This window comes from Corvus moneduloides, chromosome 21 (genome assembly GCF_009650955.1).
Source record: "Corvus moneduloides isolate bCorMon1 chromosome 21, bCorMon1.pri, whole genome shotgun sequence".
In the NCBI taxonomy this organism is placed as follows: Eukaryota; Metazoa; Chordata; class Aves; order Passeriformes; family Corvidae; genus Corvus; species Corvus moneduloides.
Genome location: NC_045496.1, coordinates 6,472,196 through 6,491,519, shown reverse-complemented (window position 1 = coordinate 6,491,519; position 19,324 = coordinate 6,472,196). Strand labels below are relative to the sequence as shown.

Here is a 19,324-nt window from a genome sequence, read left to right as displayed (position 1 = left end):
GCTGTGGCCAAGCACAAGCTGGCATTGCTGCTAAGTGCTTAACTCACACACAGATCTCATCTACTCTAGTGCTACTTCTCTTTATGGTTTCCAAACTATAATGGTCTGTAAACCAATTGCAAAATATAAATAAACATTCCCCAAAGCTGGCAGGTATAAGCCATTGCTTTCAGGAGCTGGCTCTCAAATGTTAAATACTTCATTAAGAGATTTGCAATTATAACAGTAAATTTTTTATAAAATATTTAAATTTCATTTGCCTACAGATTAAGTATTTTCTTTATCATAACGTCTCCTCCTCAACTGCCAGGCAATAACAGGATACAGAGTAGGCTACAGATTTCTTTCTAAATTGTTGTGTTCTTTGATTTTAAAAGGTTAAAAACCACTTGCTCCTGCCACCCTTTTCAATGCTTTACACTGAAAGTATACTGTGCAAACTTCAATTATTCTGTTTTGTTTAACCTTCTCCCAAATCTTGCATATTTATATTCTCATCAAAATTCTCACAGTGTCACTTTTAAGGTAAGTATTATCTATATTTTAGGAGTAAACCATGGCAAATTGTCCAGTGCCCAAAAGTTCACTGCAATTTGATTTTAGTCCTATATGCCAAAACACAAGACCTAAGTATGGAAAATCCTGCTGCTTACTTTGGTACCTACATGGAAACAGGGCCCATTTGAGATTCCAATCTAAAAAGAAATACCTTCAGAAACATCTAAGTAATTTAGATAATAGCAACTCACTTACATAAACATTTCTATTTAGCGACTACTACAGAGAGTTTATAAACAACTGGCCAGAACAAACTAATCTCTACATTTTTTTCACAAATTCTTGACTTTCACCCTTTGAGTTCAGATTACCCCCCAAAACAGAAGCACTTACCTATCTGACTCCCTGAAGGTCTTCACCAGTGTAGAATAAACGTTCTGTTCTTTCCTTAAAGCAAGGATCAGCTTCTCATACTCAGCTTCTTTATTTTCCTGAATTAAAAGAACATCCTGCGCTTACAACATAATTTTTATGTTCCATGTCTATGACCATGTGTGTACTTTGTGTCCTGAAGTACTTGTGGAAGAAGCTGAAAACCCAGTTTTCTGAACAGGACCACCAATGCCCAACATAGATCTGAGAACCATTCACTGTCCTTAAATCCAGCTGGTATTGAAGGAGGCAAAGACTGTTTCACTATGTACCTATCATGAGTGAGTCACACATCTCAACAGTGCTTCAACATTTTTCTCACAGCCTCAGAAGCTTCCCCCAGCCCCACCTCAAGCATCCTCACTCCAAAAGTTCCAACAACCAGGAACAACCCGGCAGGCAGCTATTCCAGAGAAGGGGAAGGGAGGGAAGGGAGAGCAGACGAGCCAAAGTTCCAAGTACACATTTTAGAACAAGTCCTCTCTGTGTTCTGGATAAAACTGGCTTTTTTGGGGGGAGGAGAACAGCAAATTCTGTTCCATCTCACAAGAATCACAAGAAGGATTATATTGAGCCCCAAATAAAGGACAATCAGATCAGACACTCCGTAAGTCAGTTTTCTGCACACTCATCTGGGTCACTACAAGCTGCTGCTTCACTTGTGCGAAGAAAAGAAAACGGGTTTATCTGCAGTCTTGCTCACAGAAAGGATGATATTATTACTATAAGAATAAACACAAACTCTTAAGGTACATTCTCAGTAAAGGATCCATTAAATTCTCCTGACTTTTTCACTCCAAAACAACCAGAGAGTCACTTTTTCAGCAGGAAGCAAAAAATGCAGCTATTTAAAGGAGTGTTTTCTTGCACGTACTATATAAGAGTATCAGTCATCTCCAAAGAGAAATAACTGGAATATTATAGCAAATTTAGATACATTAATATCAGGCACAAATTCTGCCTCTGTTAAAGAATTTTTGGTTCTCTCAGTTTGCTTTTTTGACTGAAAACTGAAAGGAGGAACAAAAAAGGTGTCACAGCTAAGGGGGAATTTCAGCTAAGGGAACTCTTAAGAGATACTAAATCATTAGTGAACAGATCATTAACAAGGAAGAAACCTACACCCAGGAGTTTTAAGCAGCTGTTATTGTTCCAACTGCAATTCCTAAGGAGGAAATTGCAACAAAAAAAAATTCAGCTACAAAGAATCTCGTTAATTCACACTAAAGATGCCAAGACTATTAATTTGAACAACTCAGTGTTCTGCAAAGCAAACAGCACAAAAGCAAGGACAACCGGTGTTTACTTTTAATTATTTACACTCTTACTTCACAATATGCCAGTAAATATGTTAAATAATATTTTGCAAGTGTAATCAAGCTGTGATCAAATGACTGTAGTTAAGGTAACCTGCCTGGCAGGTCCTGCTGCAGCTTCTACCACTGATGCTCCAGACTCTTGGAAGAAGCGACCTTGCCTTTGGACATGTGCCCCATGTTCAGCTGCCATCTAAAGGCTGCTGTGTTCTAAGAGACATTTCCAGGCTCTAGTGCAATTTATACTATTCTATACTATACTATTCTGTATCAAAGTGCAAAATCCTGAGCTTCACATCAAATTTATTATCTAGATGAGCAGTGGAGGAGCTCCCAGCAAAGCTGCTGACTGAGCACAGAGAAACACAAACAGATGGAGATGGGTGATCCAGAGGCCAGTCATAAAATAATCTCATGAAAAGAAATGTTAAAAAGTACAACTTGCAGCCTGAATTAAGGAGTCTTATCAATGTGCTAGAAGCTCAGCCTTTCAAGAACAGTCACTAAACATAAAATACATGGGTTGTAATTTAAGTTGGAAAAGTTTGATCATGAACACTGACCAATGACGTAGAAAGCAACAGGAAAAAATAAATCTTTTTACTTAATTTAGTTGTTTCACAGTCTGTTAGAAGTTCTAATGAACTCCTCCATATGTCTGATACAAACCTTGCAATTATTACTGAAGACACTACAGGACTCTATCCTAATTAAAGCTCTTTCTGAAGCCTTGGCAGAGCAATGTCACTGTGCAGAGTTAGGGAGGATAAATGAGGGAAGGAATGTCACCCATGGCTCAGGGTCTATGGCTGCTGCATGAACAAAGCAGTGCCACACATAAACCCTGTTCCACCTCCCTGTTCCTTTTAGGATTCACATGTTGAGTTCTCCATTTGTACCAAAATCCCAGTAAGCTCATGAAATCCTCCCAACTCTTTCTGCGTAACAGGAGACATGAGCTATTTCTTAATTCTAAATGTCACAGACTATACACAAATTATTAAATTCTAAATTCAACTACCTAAGTAAAGGTTAGCAAAATCACGAGGAAGTGTTCCTGATTTTTTCAGAATCTTTCATGAATAATAAGGATGAGAAGATGCAGCACGAACATCCCTTTTTTTTGTACATTATTACTGTCATTTCTAAATAACGCGTAGGAGTGAATTATTTCAATCAACTCCCCAATGGTACACAAAACATAAGGCAGCTCTGTAACTTAAATAGACTGTAATGCTGTGGGAGTTAATGAAACATTAAACCTCTTGACACATGGTGTGAGGGAAAATGTGTTAGAGGAGATAGCTGCAAGACATCCAGGACCATATTGCAGTGAAAGATTTATATTCCCATGAAAGGAGGCAATCTAATACGTTAAAGTCTATATTTAAGTCTGAAATACTATTGCTAAGCAGCAGTGGTGGAAAACATAACTTATTTTCATTAAAGGTTCCCTAAATTGTAAGCAATGAAAGTAAAAGGTTTATACCTCCACAATAAATAACTTATCGGCAAAGTCACAAGAATATCCAGTTGCCTCACTGAATGTTCTTGCGCTTCCAACAACCCTCAGGATCACCTCAAAATCTCTGAAGGTTAAAGGACAAATGACTGAGAGAAGGATATAACCTATACCTTCCTCACTGATCCATCCACCATTCATCCATCACTAGAATTTGGTAATTTCTTCTAATTTCTAAATTCCTTATCTGTAAAATACATTTAACTCAGAGACTTCAGAGATACCAGAGTCAGAAGTTGCCAGACTCCCCTAATTATCAGTGCCCTTGCTCACTCTCTCTAGGCCATAACAGTGGCTCAAAAATCCAAACTCCAAAATTAGAACCTTTCCTGGCCTGGCCAAGGCACCCAGCAGAGCTTTGGGAGTTGGTTGCTTTAAAATTTATCATTACATTAAAACAAAGTACAAAGATGAAAGGGAGAAAAGTTCTGTATCTCTCAAGTCTATTTCTTCAACTTCAAAGATCAGTGAGGCTGAAGAGCCTAGTTTCTGCCCCCTCTGGTGGGCAGGATCCAGCTGTGGATTTGTTGAGAGTCGGTGCAGCACCACAAAGCCATCCAAGAGTGCCAGGCAGCCAATGAGAGCAGAGCTCTGGATCATCTGTGTCCAAAAACTGGTGATTAATATGCCAAAGTGGGTCCTTATGGAGATATGTGACACAGAGGTTGGGCAGAGAGGACAATGGGCTGTGATTAGATATTGTTCAGTCACTGAGTGCACCAGCAGCAGAGAATGGGCTGTGATTAGAAGGTGGGTCTGGGTGATTACCATGCACTGCCTGCCACTGCTCCTGCCCCTGGTTATCCACCTGAACCAAGCGAGGGGTATGCAGGGAAGTCAGTGTTTGATTTCCATTAATTCCCTATGATTTTCCATCCTAGGTGCCTTTGTGACAGAAGCTATGTGCATGCACTGCAGTTTGTTGTGCAGAGGTGGAATTTCTCCCCAGCCTTTCCCAGACTATTTTCTCTGTCTGCACATTCACATATACTGGGATAAACCCTCACACTACCCAAGCAAAAAAGGCTTCAGCTCCTTTACTCTGAGCTTGTCACATAACTAGGACTCCACATGTTCTTGTCTCTCCCATGGTTAATTATAGTGCCCATCACATTCATCAGCTCACCACCAGACTGTTCAGAATGTGACCCAAGACACTGCACTTACATTTCCTTCGCCATTGGCTCCTTTTGTTTTGAACTTCCTTGAGAAAGTCTCCTTAATGACTGATACATTATTAAAGAAATGAAAAAGCTTTCTCCACCATTACTGTGTACCAGTCTAATTATTTTTACTTTGCCTGATGCTTTTAGAAATCTTGATACACCAGGCTGCAAACAACACAAAAAAAGAGACAAGAAATGTACCTTCAAAAGCAGTTTATTTGTTCAATAATCTGTATACCATGATGCACTGTGGAGTCAGGCAGTGATCCAAAAATTTAACAGTACCTGACTTCTTTTTGCTACAACAGAATGGAGGGTAAAGAGAGAAGGAACTACTTCTAAAACTAAAATTTTGAATTTTGACCTCTGACTTCAGGTACAAGTCTTTTTGATTCATGGCGTCAAGCAAAATAATGGGCATATGTTGCTCACCCATTTTTAATAGATATATTTCTGTACAAGTTCTTTGCTTTAAAGCAGCTTTCTTCTTGTCCTGGACATATTTTCACTCCTACCTGTATTTATCCTCACATTCCATTTATCTCCTATGGTCACCAGCTCTGTGCAATCTTTCCCTTTATCTATCCAAAGTACACAAACTCTTCTCTGCACCTCTCTGCAGAGATGCAGATATCCTCCCACTCAGTGAATTATGTCTGCCCTAACCACCAAAAAACCTCTACCTCTTTATGGCAGGCAAAACATCTTACATGCTTTCTGAAAGTAGGGAGTTTAGTGATGCCATATAAATTCATCAGTGCACAACACATGGTCAATTACAACATATATGAGTCCACAGCTTTAAAGTCCAAGTCAAAATTCTCTTCAATTTGAAGTCAAGGTACTTATCTGCAAATGATCAGTTATGCAAAACTCACCTCCAGCTCTCTGACTATCTTGATAATTGACTGTTGAGACTGTGCAGCACATTTCTCCTTTACTAAGCCCTCATTTTTCAGTTCAAGTTCTTCATTAACTCTTAGAAGGTTCTTGCACTTATTCTGGAGCTCCTGCAGTTCTGCATCCTTTTCTTTAACTGTTCCATCAAGTTTCTAACAAAAGAAAACAGTTTTACAAAATCTACTCTAATTTTAAACTGCAAAATACAAAACCTAACAAAATTCAGGAGAATATCCAAGGATGACCTGGAACATGTTATTTACACACCTTGCAAAAAGAGCTCAATTTAAGATACCAGAAGCGAAACCAAAAGATACACAAAAGCTTTCCCCACCTATGCAATCTTTTCAGGATCAAAAAATGATGTCAAGGCATGCACCTTTGTCTCCAGGTACAGAGCAACCTCAACTCTGACTCTCTGCATTGCTGGCTGAATACCTGCTACCTTTTTCACCCTGTGTTAAAACTGAGCAGGGGTCTGTTACCATTCAGGCAGGAACCTCCTCACACAGGTCATTTGGGGCTCCCAGAAAAGATAAAATATTTCAGTATCTATACCTATTCCTCAACTTCCACTTTCTGCACAATAAACTGAAAATCATGAGCACTTCGGAGCTTTTACAACAGTGACAATCCTACAGAAGTATTAGTAAAGCTTTCTTCCCCCTCTGTCCACATGCTTCACAAAACCCTAACAAGAAATCCTGTTGAATGCCACACACTCTGTAATTACAGGTCTGTTCTGCAAATACAGTATTATGAGACGTGAAGGATTATCATCAAAATCAACAATAACTCCAAATACAAGCGTGATTTGGTTATAATTCCCCATACAAAATCAATGATAACTTTCCATTTTTCACTTCAAAGTAAGTCTACCCACCTCAAGCAGCAGATCCTTGTGATTGACACTGTCTGTCAGCTGCCTTATAACAAGTTCTTGGCTCTGCAGCTTCTGATTGCTTTCACTCAAAAGAATATTGTAATGGTGTTCAACTGCTTTTTCTTTCTCAGTCATTTCACCATGTAATTTCTCTAGCTGATTTCTAAGGTCCTACAAAAACAAAAATGAAACTGAATATGCAGCAAATGAACTTTAAAGAAAGTTTAAGACTAACAACCCACACTATCACTGAAGAAAGTACTGAAGCCACTTTCTTTTGGCATTAATGAATACAATTAAAGAAAGAACAACTTTCAGATAAGATGTCAGTCTTTTCTTCCAAAAATCTAGGTTGTTGTTTAAATGCTTTTCATACAGAATGCTGGACTCCAAGGCCGTTGGGAATATTATGCACATAGATGTTGTCAGAATGAACATTCACTTCTGAGTCAATCTACTCCCTGGCTAGAAAAGGAGAAAATTGCTTATGGGTGATTCAGTTTGTCACTTGCCTTTTTTCTCATCACACCATGAAAATTGTTGCACTAACTCTTGTATCACTGGTTACTCTGGCATCAAAAAAAAGATCAGAAATGTTAAAACTTTTTTCTTTCGACAAGAATACAAACTTCAAATGACCAATCAGGTCCACCTCATGATCAGAAGGGATGAAAAGAACTTGATTTTGACTCTGACTCTGTTAATTACTTCCTGCAGCTCCAAGATTAGCTGCATTACCTCCACATCTTAGTTTCCAATCAGAGAAATGTGTGCTCCTTGTCCATTCTGCTCCTAAACCACAGGAACAATCTCTTAAACAGCTTCTACACAGCAGCGAGTCCAAAGGACTCCGAGATTTGTTAGGACCAACATGGAATGCTGCAATGGAAGAGCAGCAGCCCCTGGGTTGCACCACAATCACAGCTCTCCTCTGCAACCCTAGAGATCCTGTCCCACTCCATCTGAAAATCCAACTCTGAAAATACAGCTCTCCATGGGGTTTCAAAGCATGGCCACCCAACAAAGCCTTGGGTTCCAAGAAGTAACATCAAAAAATTCCTACTCCTTACATTCTGCCACCAACCAGGACAATCACTACATCTATGTGAATAGATGAGATTATTAGCATGAAATTTATAGTCAGCTCACAGTTAAGAGTAGAAAATATTTAAGAGCACAGGGCAGTAGAAAAATTTCCAACATGGCTTCTCTGTCCTTCCACCTTCTCTCCCACCACCACTGTTTTGTGTCAATTCCAACATTTTTGCTGGTTTGTTGGAAGTTTCAACACTGTCAGCTGAAGGAGGCAAAGCTTGCATAGACACCAGCCTCATTTTATAAACTTTTCCTCTGCATTTACTGCACAGATTGTGTGGAAAAAAGAGGTAGAAACTTGTAACACAAGAGCTGTTGCCCAAAATTAAACAATTAAAACTTACAGGACACTTTATACTATCTAAACTTCTGTTCAGACCCAAAGAACCAGGTAACACAGCCTACATTTTCAAATAAATGTTTTCTATTTATTCCCCAAAAGGGCCCATTTGTGAAGCAGCATAAGCCCTTTGAACAGTTTGCACATATGGCAGTCACCTGCAAATTTTACTTTTACCTCCACAGGGATTTAAAATTTAGTAGTTGTTTCTTATTCTAAGTCCAAAGAAATAGCACTAGTGACATTTTAATTGCAGTCTCTTTACAAACTGTTTTATGTCCTTTTCTTGACTTAATTACTTTGCTTCATGCAGATTCACATCAAATCCTTAACATCACTTTATTACCTCAGTGTTTTATTTATTTTGCACATTAAATGCAAAATGTCATTTACAAAGCCTTTTGATTTACTTTCTCCATTTTAGCTTCATCCCCACAATTCAGCTAAGAAATGCCTAACAGCTCCCAAAACCCCCTCAAATGTTATTCAAAGAATGATTACACCCAGACCTTCAGTTCTGCAAACTAATTTTTTTCAGGAGCAAAAGAACTAAGAAAACTGAAGAACAGCAGAACCAGGTCCAAGTTTTGTCTAGCTACCCAAACCCTCCCATATGTTCCTGTTTTTCCCTAACTGCTGCCTATAAATGCAAACTGCAGAGGGAAGTAGTGCAAGGTCTGATAATTGCAAAGGCTTTTGGCTCCAAGTTATGGAGCTCTTCAAGTGGGTCACATTAAGTCTATTCCCACACAGTACTGGAATTGGAAGCAAAGGATCAACAGCAGTGTTATCACATTCCCTGCACTGCAGAGGTGACTCCTTGGCTTTTTAAAATGTTACTTTTATACTATTACATTACTGAACAGCTTTAACTGACACATTACCTGTAAGTAAACTTCAGGGGACTTTTCATCTGTCCTGTAACTTCAAGTGACCAATACAGTGACTCATCTTAATGAAAAGCATAAGCAGCTTGAAGACAGCAGACATGCAGAGGTAGAAAGATGCTGCTACAGCAACTGTACCCCACCCATTATCTCATCTCAGTCCTCTTGGTGCCCAGCACTTGTCAGGTGCAGAAACCAGGCTTCACCCTTTAAAGCAGCAAAACTGTGTAATGGCCAGGTTTATGGAAAGAGCTGGACTGACAAGGGATGCAATTGTGGAAAAAGTAAAACAGCCTGTGCGAGATTTGCAATTTGCACATAACTTTGCCTCTACTATTTCTGCCCCCATAACTCCCTAAATCCTTCCCAAAGAAAGCTAGAGGTGAGACTGAAAATTACCTTCTTTGCATGAGCTGGAATTCTGTAACACACTAAACTATCCATCACTGTAGCAGGTTGCTTGAACTCATTGACCACTCAAATTGTCTGGGAGAAAATCTATCAGTTTCTATACGCTGACTTGCAAGGATAATATAGCACCTACAGCTCTCAGAGCATAAACTTTGCAATTGCCTCTGCCAACCCTTTCCCCAAGAGATTTTCCTATGATTAATGATAGCTGAACTAAGAAAAATGAATGTGAAACACTATAATATCAAAGACTGGAGCAGATGCCTCCCCCTTCTTGTCAGATGAAAACCAGTTTGGTGAATAATTAAGTTGTGAAGTTCCAAAACCTCCCTCTCAGGCTAAACTACAGGTAGGAAGACTAAATAATAAATTCTGCCTAATGAGTTATTCTGCATTTCCCCAACCAACTGATCAAATATGAATATCTAGTAAATACACTTTAATTGTCTACATTTAGGCCTGGAGAGAGAATGGATATGTGAAGTGTTTAATCATGTAAATTTGAACAAACTTCTTGAGGAAGAAGCACTCCATCCCTGTTACAGGCACAGTAACATGGTAGCCATGAACAACATCAAGGATGAGATATTTATTCCTCACCAATAGTGTGTTAAAATTTAAGTCCAAAGCTTCTTGTTTCAAAGAGCTTTAAGGGATGTTTAACAGCACCTTGCCAGTGATGCTTAGAAGTGATACTTAACAACAGCTTTTGGAAAGTACAGAACTGAAAGAGCTTTTAAAAGCTCTTTCAGATACCTTTTAAAGTTGCCCACCCTGAGGCAAGAACATGGTTCAAGAATACCTAAACCCATTAATCCAGGAAACTCCTAATATTGGACAAAGTCTATGATCTGGATGATCAGCTCACACTGAACAGTCTTACTTGATTTAGTTTCACCTTCTTCCCTTCCAGGTCAGTAATGCCCAGTTCATGTCCAGATAAACTGGGTTTACAGTAGGCCAGAAATACATTTCAGGGGGGTTGTTTGTTGGGGTGTTTGGGATTTTTTTAATGAATATGCACAAAAATTAGCATTACCCCACTTACAGTATATGGAAAGTCACTGCAAATTTCCCTATGAGGGAAGAGCTAGGACAGCAGTTCATTATAGATATTGAGGGCATTTTCTACAGTTTATACACTTTTTTGCTAACTTTATTCTAACAAAATAGAAACATTGATAAATAGATATCTTGGAGCATAAATAGAACTGAGTTTTTAAGGCTGTCTCAAAAAGCTTGCACCAGATCACCAAAGCAGTTTCCTATTTGTCAAAGAGCAAAATCTCACAGCATTTTTTAACTCACACATATCTACTACTTAATGGGCAACACTTCACAGGCAATGTGGTTCTATCCAATGGGCTTGCAGCTCTGAAATTGAAGCAGCTGTTCTGCAAGGAGTAGGAAATAGGTTAGGGATATAATTTTTGTAAGACTGCTCATCTTTTGGCAGGAATGCTTTTCCCCAAGAAGCTCATCATTTACATGAAAAACTTGGACATAATGGAGTCAAATAGGGCTTCTGTAATCCAGGTAACATCAAATCCCCCAGCAACTCCCCACTCAGTCTTATTTTTCCTGTCTTTCCTGTACAGTTATATTCTAGCTGCTCTGGAAGATGAAAAAAAATCTGAATAGAAAAGACAGTTAAATATAAAATACTTCAAATCAATAAATGCTCTTTGTGGCTGTTTTACTGACAAGAGCGATCTGTTCTCACTCTCCGTAACCTGAACGCCCTGAAGAAATCTCAAAGCATGCCAAAGACAGGGATTTTGTGACTGCAGCCAAACCACAGTTGACAATCAAACAAAAATGCGTTAAATTGGGTGTACGAGGGGAAGAGGAACTTAATTTGTTTGTAGGTAAAGAGACCCCTCTGCTGGTTTTAAGGAATAGTGCAGGAGCAGCAGTTTCCAGATCTCCCAGCTTTATTAAGGTCCTTATTTAATAATGGAACCAAAACATCTAGTGAATAAAGACAGGCTCATTAAATCTTTCATGTAATTTAATATAGCAGGAGACTAATCCCCAACTGAGGAGGATCAGACTCTGGATGCAAGCAGGACTCTGCTCATTATGTAAATGCTGCCCTCGTGGAAGCAAAAGTGGGAAGACTTTAGCAAAATCCACATGACAAAGCATACAGGTGAAAACTGTTGTGTGTCAAAGCCTCAGGAGAAGGGGCATCCTTCTTCCAAAGGAAAAAAAGGAGAAACCTAATCATTCACTATGTTGCATCAGCTGTGAGTGCTGCGAGCAGGAGAGCTTATCTGAATGCCCACAGCAAGGTAAAAACCCTCAACAGAATATGAAGCAGCAAAATTAATGAACAGCACCTCATTTTTTATGTTAAATTGTGATCAATTAATCCTGTGCTTTGGGCTTTTACAAGCAGAAGTTATTTAATATACAGCCTTTACAGTGACCCTGCTAGGAGAGCAGGCTGAGGTTTGGTTCCAGGTCACAACTAAAAGAGAGGTTAAGTAGTGAAATTAAAGATAATCTACAGACATGCAACAAGATAAATATGGCAGAAATGTAAACATACATCATCATGCATATTCAGATTTTCCCATCAGAAAAACTGGAATCAGGAGTAACTATCTACCGCTTTTAAAGGTTAATGGGTTTTTCCTAGGACCTAACTATCAAAATTATATTTAAAATATTATTCTTTGCAGATTATGTGCCAGAATTTTCCTCAGTCTTCATACACAGCATTAGGCAGTGTCAGGTATTTCCCTCCCAAAAGTTATTTAAATTAAAAACCTAATTTTGTTAGAAAAGGACCTGCTAAAGCACTGAATTATTTCTAGACTTTAGAAAATAAAGCAAAAATGTGATAATAACATTAATGGTTTTGTCACTTCTGCTCTTCTGTAGTTGTGCTTCATCCAGCTCCTTCTCCATTTTCTCTCTTTGCAAATTCAGATCACTCAGCTCTTGACCAGTGACTTTAATTATCCTTTGTAGCCTGCGATTTTCAGCGTCCTTTGTGAGGTTCTCTGAGCGCAGCTCTGCCAGCAGGGTCTCCTTTTCCATCAGCAGAGCCTGATAATCTGCAGCACCCTGAAACACAAAACAGCAGTCAGGCTCCAGAAGTGGGTTTTGTAGAGCCTGGGAGTCCTTACTCCCATTGCACCCAAACCCACAACCCTGCCCCTCTTCCCAGCCTTTCAGAATTGGTGTTGCAAAGAAACAGTGAAACAACAAAACAAGGAAAGTGAAACAATAAAATTTCCTCTACTGATGCAACAAAACTTTCCACGACATCCAGCGCAGGCTAAGGAAGTCTGAGGTAACAAAGAACGAGAGAGAGAAAGGTTTATATGCAAAGGAGTCCACCGTGCAAACAAGGTCATGGCAGTATTATTGATTCACAAAGCAATAATTACATAAAACTCTACTTTTGGAGTAGAGTCCAGTTTCAATCTGGACTAGGGCAGGAAGTTACTGAGTCTTTCATGAAATTAAGGTTGGAAAAGACCTTTAAGATTTGAGTCCAGCTGCCAACCCAGCACCAGCATGGCGTTCACCACCAACCCATGTCCTCAAGTGCCACAGCCACACATTTTTGGAACATTTCCAGGGATGGTGACTCCAGCCCTGCCCTTGACATAAGCCTATTTTGTGTTCTTCCCCACCACATCCTGCTACAACTGGTCCTGGAGCTCACAGCAGAGGTGTCAGGAGCAGTGAGCTCTGCAGCACGATTTACTCACAGAGAACTGCCTTCAACTCATGGTTGTAGCTAAGGAGGAGAGAACTGAGGAAAAGGACTTGCTCTGCAATGTGGATTCTGTGGACAGGAGGGATCAGTTGCATGCTTTTAAAACTTAGAATTTTTTAAAAATCATCAAGGTCTCAAGAATCATAAAGCCCCTTTTCTCCTTCACACACACAAAAAAAGCAGTACTAAATCACATTTTCACACATAACATTCCACTATTTTATAAATGCTGGTTTCACACTTATTATATAAATAATTCCAAGCAGGTGTCTCACAGCCAGTTCAACTCTGCTAATAGGAAGCCTGTGCTGGCACCATACTTTGAGGAAAAAAATAACAGGTCCAGAAAAAAAAGCTCAAGATAATCTCAGCTTCCCAACAATTTGTGTCTTTATTTATAACTTATTTTGATATTACATGTTTCTCCCTTAAAGATCTGCAGTTGGTTTAGAATTAGAAAAAGCAAGGAGGAGAACCAAGGTAAGTTATCTGACATTTTAACATTCTATTTTTCAAATAATTTGATTTGGGAAATTTTTTTCAAAGTAGGAAAAACTAATCATTTTAAAACAACATTTTAAACTAATTTCCATTCCTCTGCTTTCAAAGATAGCAAGCACTGCCTGCTGTGTGGAATTACACAGAAGGGAGGAGCAGGAGTGGGGAAAATCACAACAAATTGCTTGTTCTTACCTTGAATTTTTGGACATGTGCCTTGTGAGTTGCCTCTCTTGCCTTAGCCAATGAAGCATTTAACTCTTCAATTTCAGAACCCAGCTCCTCATTCTTTAAAAAAAGTAAAATGAATACTATGTAGGAAGAGTTATTTCCAAGGGATGGTGACACAGTAATTTCTACCCCATCTCATTATCCATTCATCCAACTACACAAAACACTTTCAAGAACACCAAATGCATCCTAGTAAATCTTATATAAAGAAATTCTCGCTCTTATACACTCACTAGACTGCCTATCCCTCAAGTGAAGTATTTCCCACTCTTCCACACAATCTGAACTTCAGCTGACGTTGACCTCTCTTATTTTAGCTGCCTTTGACAGCTCCACTTACTCAACAACATAAAATACCCCTCGGATCTTTTAAGTGGTGCTCAGAGCTGATAAAAATCAACATGCAGCTGAAAACATTTTTCTTTAACGTTCTTAAGGGAGAAGGATACTTAACTTTCTCCTCTCTCCTCCAGTCCAAGAGCCCAAACTGCAGACAAACAAAACTGCTTGGAGAGATGACAGCAGTGACAGGGACCCACTAGAAGCCTCCTCATGGTTACAGTGAGATCAGACCCTGCCCCACACACACAAAACACTCCCTCCCCTCCCCAACCCCCCCACCCCAGTGGTACTTCAACAAACCAGCAAGATCACAATCACCCTACCTCTTTTTCCTTTGCTTTTAAGGCAACAGTTAGTCCTTGGATAGTTTTATCCCTTTTCAAACCATTCTTCTTTTCAACAGCAAGCTCATTTTCTCTTTCTTGTAGCTCTTCTTGGAGTGACTAAATTAGATTATGTGAAAGTTGCATTAACTTCCCACTACGACATACTGTAATTGCACATCAATAAGTACATTCCCTCAGAGTTCTTGGAGCTTATTACTCAGATTACCAACATAAAATACAGTCCCCAAAATGAGAGGCAGCATCTTAAAGATGTGCCTCGAATATTCTATAAGAAGGGGGCAGGACATGAGCATCACCTTCAATATTTGATGAGTGTCTCTATCAGCTTTCCTGAAAATTGCTTCAAAAACAGGAGGGGTCCTCCTGTCACCCCATATAAAAGAGAATTTAACAGAGGAACTGCTCTGCTTCTCTTGAAGTCAAGGCCTCCTGTGCCTATGAAAGGATAACAGAGGGAGCCCAACACACACTGTAAGGGGCCAAGGAAACAGGAGAAAAACTGGAACTTACCTGAATTTTTTTTTCAAAGGAATTTCTCTCATTTTTAAGCTCCATTCTAAGAGCCTATAAGAACAAAACATTTGTTATGGTCACTTCAATTCATTCTCAACACAAATATAACTCATTAAGCAATAAAGTGAAGCAAAATGAGCTTAAAAGCCCTGGGCACGAAATAAGCCAGTCCACATTAAGAAGGAAAAAAAAGAAAATAAAACAAAACCCCACAAAACATGCTCAATGAGACAGAACAACTGCACTTGCTGAGTGAATAGAGGTGCATTTTTATGTGACATTTATCTTTGTCAGCAAGATGCTTTTATCAAGAGAGATTTTAATTAGCACTTTTCCCTGGGGAGGTTACAGAATTATTTGTTTTAAAAAAGTAATCATACGTAAAACCAGAGTTGTGCAAAGGTATTCATCAGATTTTTTTCTCCAATACTGCACCACAAATGATCACATGTACTCTGCCCACCTCCTGTGAAATGATTACAGATGATGCTGTTTTCACCTTGACACACAAATACTCTTGTGAAATCAGGGTGCTTTTTCCTGGCACAGATAGATTTAATTGCAAGATCACCCAGAACCGAAAACTTTTAATACCTGTAATCAATTCAATCATAAAAGATTCTTGACACAGACAAAAAAAAGTGTGTAGGTACTGAGCTGAGCAATATTAAGTTTCAAAACAAAAGGGAAGAAAAATTCTCAGATGCCTGACAGCCTCCATAATTAACTTTCTTAATTCTGCCAGCTTTAATTTCTTCTTTGAATAACCAATAGGAAAAAAAGACAACAAGCCTCAGGACCTCCTTCTGCATTCCAGCTTTTAGGATCTCTGTCTTCCTATTTAGGAGCCAAGTGAAACAGAAGAGTGATTCTTGCACCTTTTGTAAGCTAAAGGGTAAACTTTGCACTTTATTTCATGAGATCTTTTCATGCCTACCTCCCTTACCACAGCTTTTTTTCCAGACCATAACAGCAGAGACACTTCCCAAGAACAAACTCTCAAGTCACATTCTTAACTTTTATAGCAGTTATGTCATCCAGTGAGGGATCTATTAACATCCAGGATTTCTCTAATATATACTTCTGTAAAGCAATTGCACAGTATCTATTACAGAAGCATAAAGTCAGTGGGAAACACAACCTCTCACTGAATGAATGGATAAATAAGGATGAATATTGCCAACCAAGCCACAGCATAAACCATGAATGGTAAGGAACCAGAAAATGGAGGAGGAAATAATATTTTAAAAAATTGGCTGATGTCACTCACATAGCATCCTGCACAAAACCTTTAAAATCCTACCCCCCATGAGATTTATAACACATAATTGGTCAGACAGTTTCCTCACCTCTATCTCCCCATCCTTTTCAAGCCTCAAAGCAATGGTAAGTTCTCTGATTTGTTCTGCTGGCAAGTTCCCATCGGAAGAGCCACTCTGAGACTTTTCCTTTTCAAGGTGCTGAATTAGAGCTTCTTTACTTTTCAGTGACAGATTCAGTTGCTCTATAAGCCTAAAATGATATGATTTTAAATATTAATCTTGCACCATCTACCACCAATTCTCCAGTCATTGCAGTAAATCTTGCAGACAACTCCTCTAAGTGAAGACTCAAGACAATACTTGCAGAACTCAAGGGAGGACTTTCATAACCCTGGAAAACATGAAAAAGTGCTGTAACCTTAACACAAGCAAACAGGGTTGAGCTATCTGCAAAGTGCTCATTCTTATTTTCCTCCAATACCACTTCAAATATCAACAGTTAAGTTTCAATATTTTACTTGCATTGTCCTTTACAGCACACACAAAAACCTTATTAATCTCTTTCCTTTCTTAGCTCACACACCACATCCTTACGTGCCTTCACCAAGTGTCCATCGAGTACTCAGTTTCATCTAAATTTGTATCTAAGCTGGTTCTCATTTCACATAAACAAAACAGAAAAAAAAACACTAAAAACAAGTCAGGTCAGTGATGTTGTCTTTTGCCAATGCACATCTTCACACTTCCAGTGTTCCAAGAACAATAACAATGTTTTCTGACAGACCTGAGTGTTACACATGAAAACTTTGCAGCATAAGATGCCATTCCTGATTCCTCATGTTTTGTAACCTGGCTTGTAAAAGTATTTCTAACAGTGCTTCTCTTCCCATTAAATTTACCTGCCTGACCTAGGAGCTTGTGTCTCACACATCCTGACCCTTTTAGGCTTTCAGAGAACTTTTAAAGATGACTTTGCTACACAAAGCTACTAAACTGGTTGCTGTTCACTCCATAGATGGCCAGTAAGTCTCCTGTACCCAAGGGTAGGACCAAACTGATCAAACCCAAACCCATGCTGACTCTTCACACTTTAACAATAAAGAATTCCAGCAGTTAGAAACATTACTCTCAACAGTTCTGACCTGTCTTTCTCAGCTTCTGTAACCTTGTCCACATCCTTGGCCGAGGCACTCATTATTGAAGCAAGTTTCTGCTCAGCAGCAATTCTCAGAGCTTTCTCCTTCTCTGTCATTGCAAGGGCTTTTTCCACCTCTTCTTGGGCAGCTTTAAGATTCTGAAATTAAAACACACAATCCTGATGCCTATAAGAACTAAATGCTCATGAATTTTTTCACATACTGAAGTTTCTTCTACCCAACATACGTCAGGATGTCTAGTTTAGGAACTTTTTAACAAGTATTTCAAGCTATTTGTAAATGTTTCTGAACTCTGTGTCTGCATTTTCAAGATTAATCCGCTTTCTGTGGTACAGAAAGAAGGGAAATTGGTTGCAAAGAAATAAATAATACCCTAACTGATAGCAGAACTGGAAACAAAAGTACCCCTATGCTATGATTTTAGATTTAGCAATTATAACATGGTTTTGTCCCACTGTCCTCCCACTATCATAATAAAAAGCTACACTTAAATTAAAGAGGTTAAATAAGGGCTTTTTTTGTTCAATAAAATTAATATTCCAAAGCTCACTGTAGCTAACTGAAACTCTCTTACAATATTATAAATGATGTTGGAAAGAACTGATAAAGTATGAACCAGACATTTTTCTCTTGAACAGCAAAAGAAATTGAGATAACAGCCACAGATTTCAGTCAACTTCCTCTGGGTGACCCAACTCACAGAAACGGAGAATGCCAAAAAAAAGACACTTGCCTTATACTACATCAAATTTGATTCAGATCTTCATTTTTACACTGTAAGCTTCCCTGCTGTGCTCACCCAATTTAGCTTCTTATGAAATAAAAGCCTCCTTGTAGCCTAACAAGTCATATCCCTCTTGCTTTCACATCTAAATTAAAAAGTATTTCTTTGGGGGAGGGAGAGGAAAAGCTCCTTCCCCAGTGAACTTCCCCACTCAGCCCCTCTCCTGAAAAGCTGTTTTGCCAACAGTCACCTGTCAATCCAGAACTCTGAAGGAAATTAATCTTTGTTAGCACTCCCTGGATCTATATAATTACATGGTGCTGTGTAAACCTGTGACTAAAACCACACTGCAATGTTTGAATTCATAAGCAGAATACAATTAACATCAGAGGCCAACACTATCTTTGGGCTACAGAATACAGTTGATCTCCATGAGATTAGAAAATCTGCTCTTCAACCTATCAAATCTGGGAAACACCAGCCTGACTGACTGATTTGGGACAGAGGAAGCAATTTAAGAACTTCTCTACCAATTCAACAGCACAAAGAATGCTTTCAGAAATGCCAGTTCCACTAAAATGAATAAGAGGTCATGGAAATTGCCCTTTCCTCCTCCCTCAAGGAGCTCACTTTAAATGGACTTCAATCATCCTTGTAGGTCCCTTCCATCTACACTACAATTCCCCTGTAAAGTAACCAGAAATGGCTCAGCAATAAATACAGGAATAAACCATCTCAAGCATAGATAGTGAGGAATGAATAAAGACATTATGAAAATATAGGTTGACCACAGTATCAAATCTCAGGTAACAGCACAAAACCAGCAGTGATTTCTTATTATTCCTTCAGCTGTGGCCACTTACCTCTTCCAGAAGGTTTATTCTGCCAGTCAGCATTTCCTCCATCTCTTGCATCTTCTTCTGTGCCTCTGTCCCACGCTGCACTTCAGCATCACCACCCTGGGCCAAGCTTTCAACTGCCTTACTGAAAGACAGTAACACAGACATAAATCCCAGGGCATATCAACGTGGAACACATTTCAGGTGCCACTGGCTGATGGATTA

At 39.0% G+C, this 19,324-nt stretch overlaps 1 protein-coding gene across 3 annotated transcripts in view; it reads right to left on the bottom strand.

The window, feature by feature from the left end:
- CDK5RAP2 (CDK5 regulatory subunit associated protein 2) overlaps window positions 1-19,324 on the bottom strand; it is a 73,079-nt gene that overhangs the window by 47,295 nt on the left and 6,460 nt on the right. For all 3 annotated transcript variants that reach the window (XM_032130826.1, XM_032130825.1, XM_032130827.1), the window contains exons 6-15: window positions 19,124-19,244; window positions 17,522-17,673; window positions 16,467-16,629; window positions 15,115-15,168; window positions 14,581-14,700; window positions 13,880-13,972; window positions 12,307-12,525; window positions 6,718-6,888; window positions 5,813-5,986; window positions 892-989 (exon numbers count right to left, since the gene is read on the bottom strand). In XM_032130826.1, coding sequence (XP_031986717.1) covers window positions 892-989; window positions 5,813-5,986; window positions 6,718-6,888; window positions 12,307-12,525; window positions 13,880-13,972; window positions 14,581-14,700; window positions 15,115-15,168; window positions 16,467-16,629; window positions 17,522-17,673; window positions 19,124-19,244 — 1,365 coding nt within the window. The remainder of the gene's footprint in view (window positions 1-891; window positions 990-5,812; window positions 5,987-6,717; window positions 6,889-12,306; window positions 12,526-13,879; window positions 13,973-14,580; window positions 14,701-15,114; window positions 15,169-16,466; window positions 16,630-17,521; window positions 17,674-19,123; window positions 19,245-19,324) is intronic.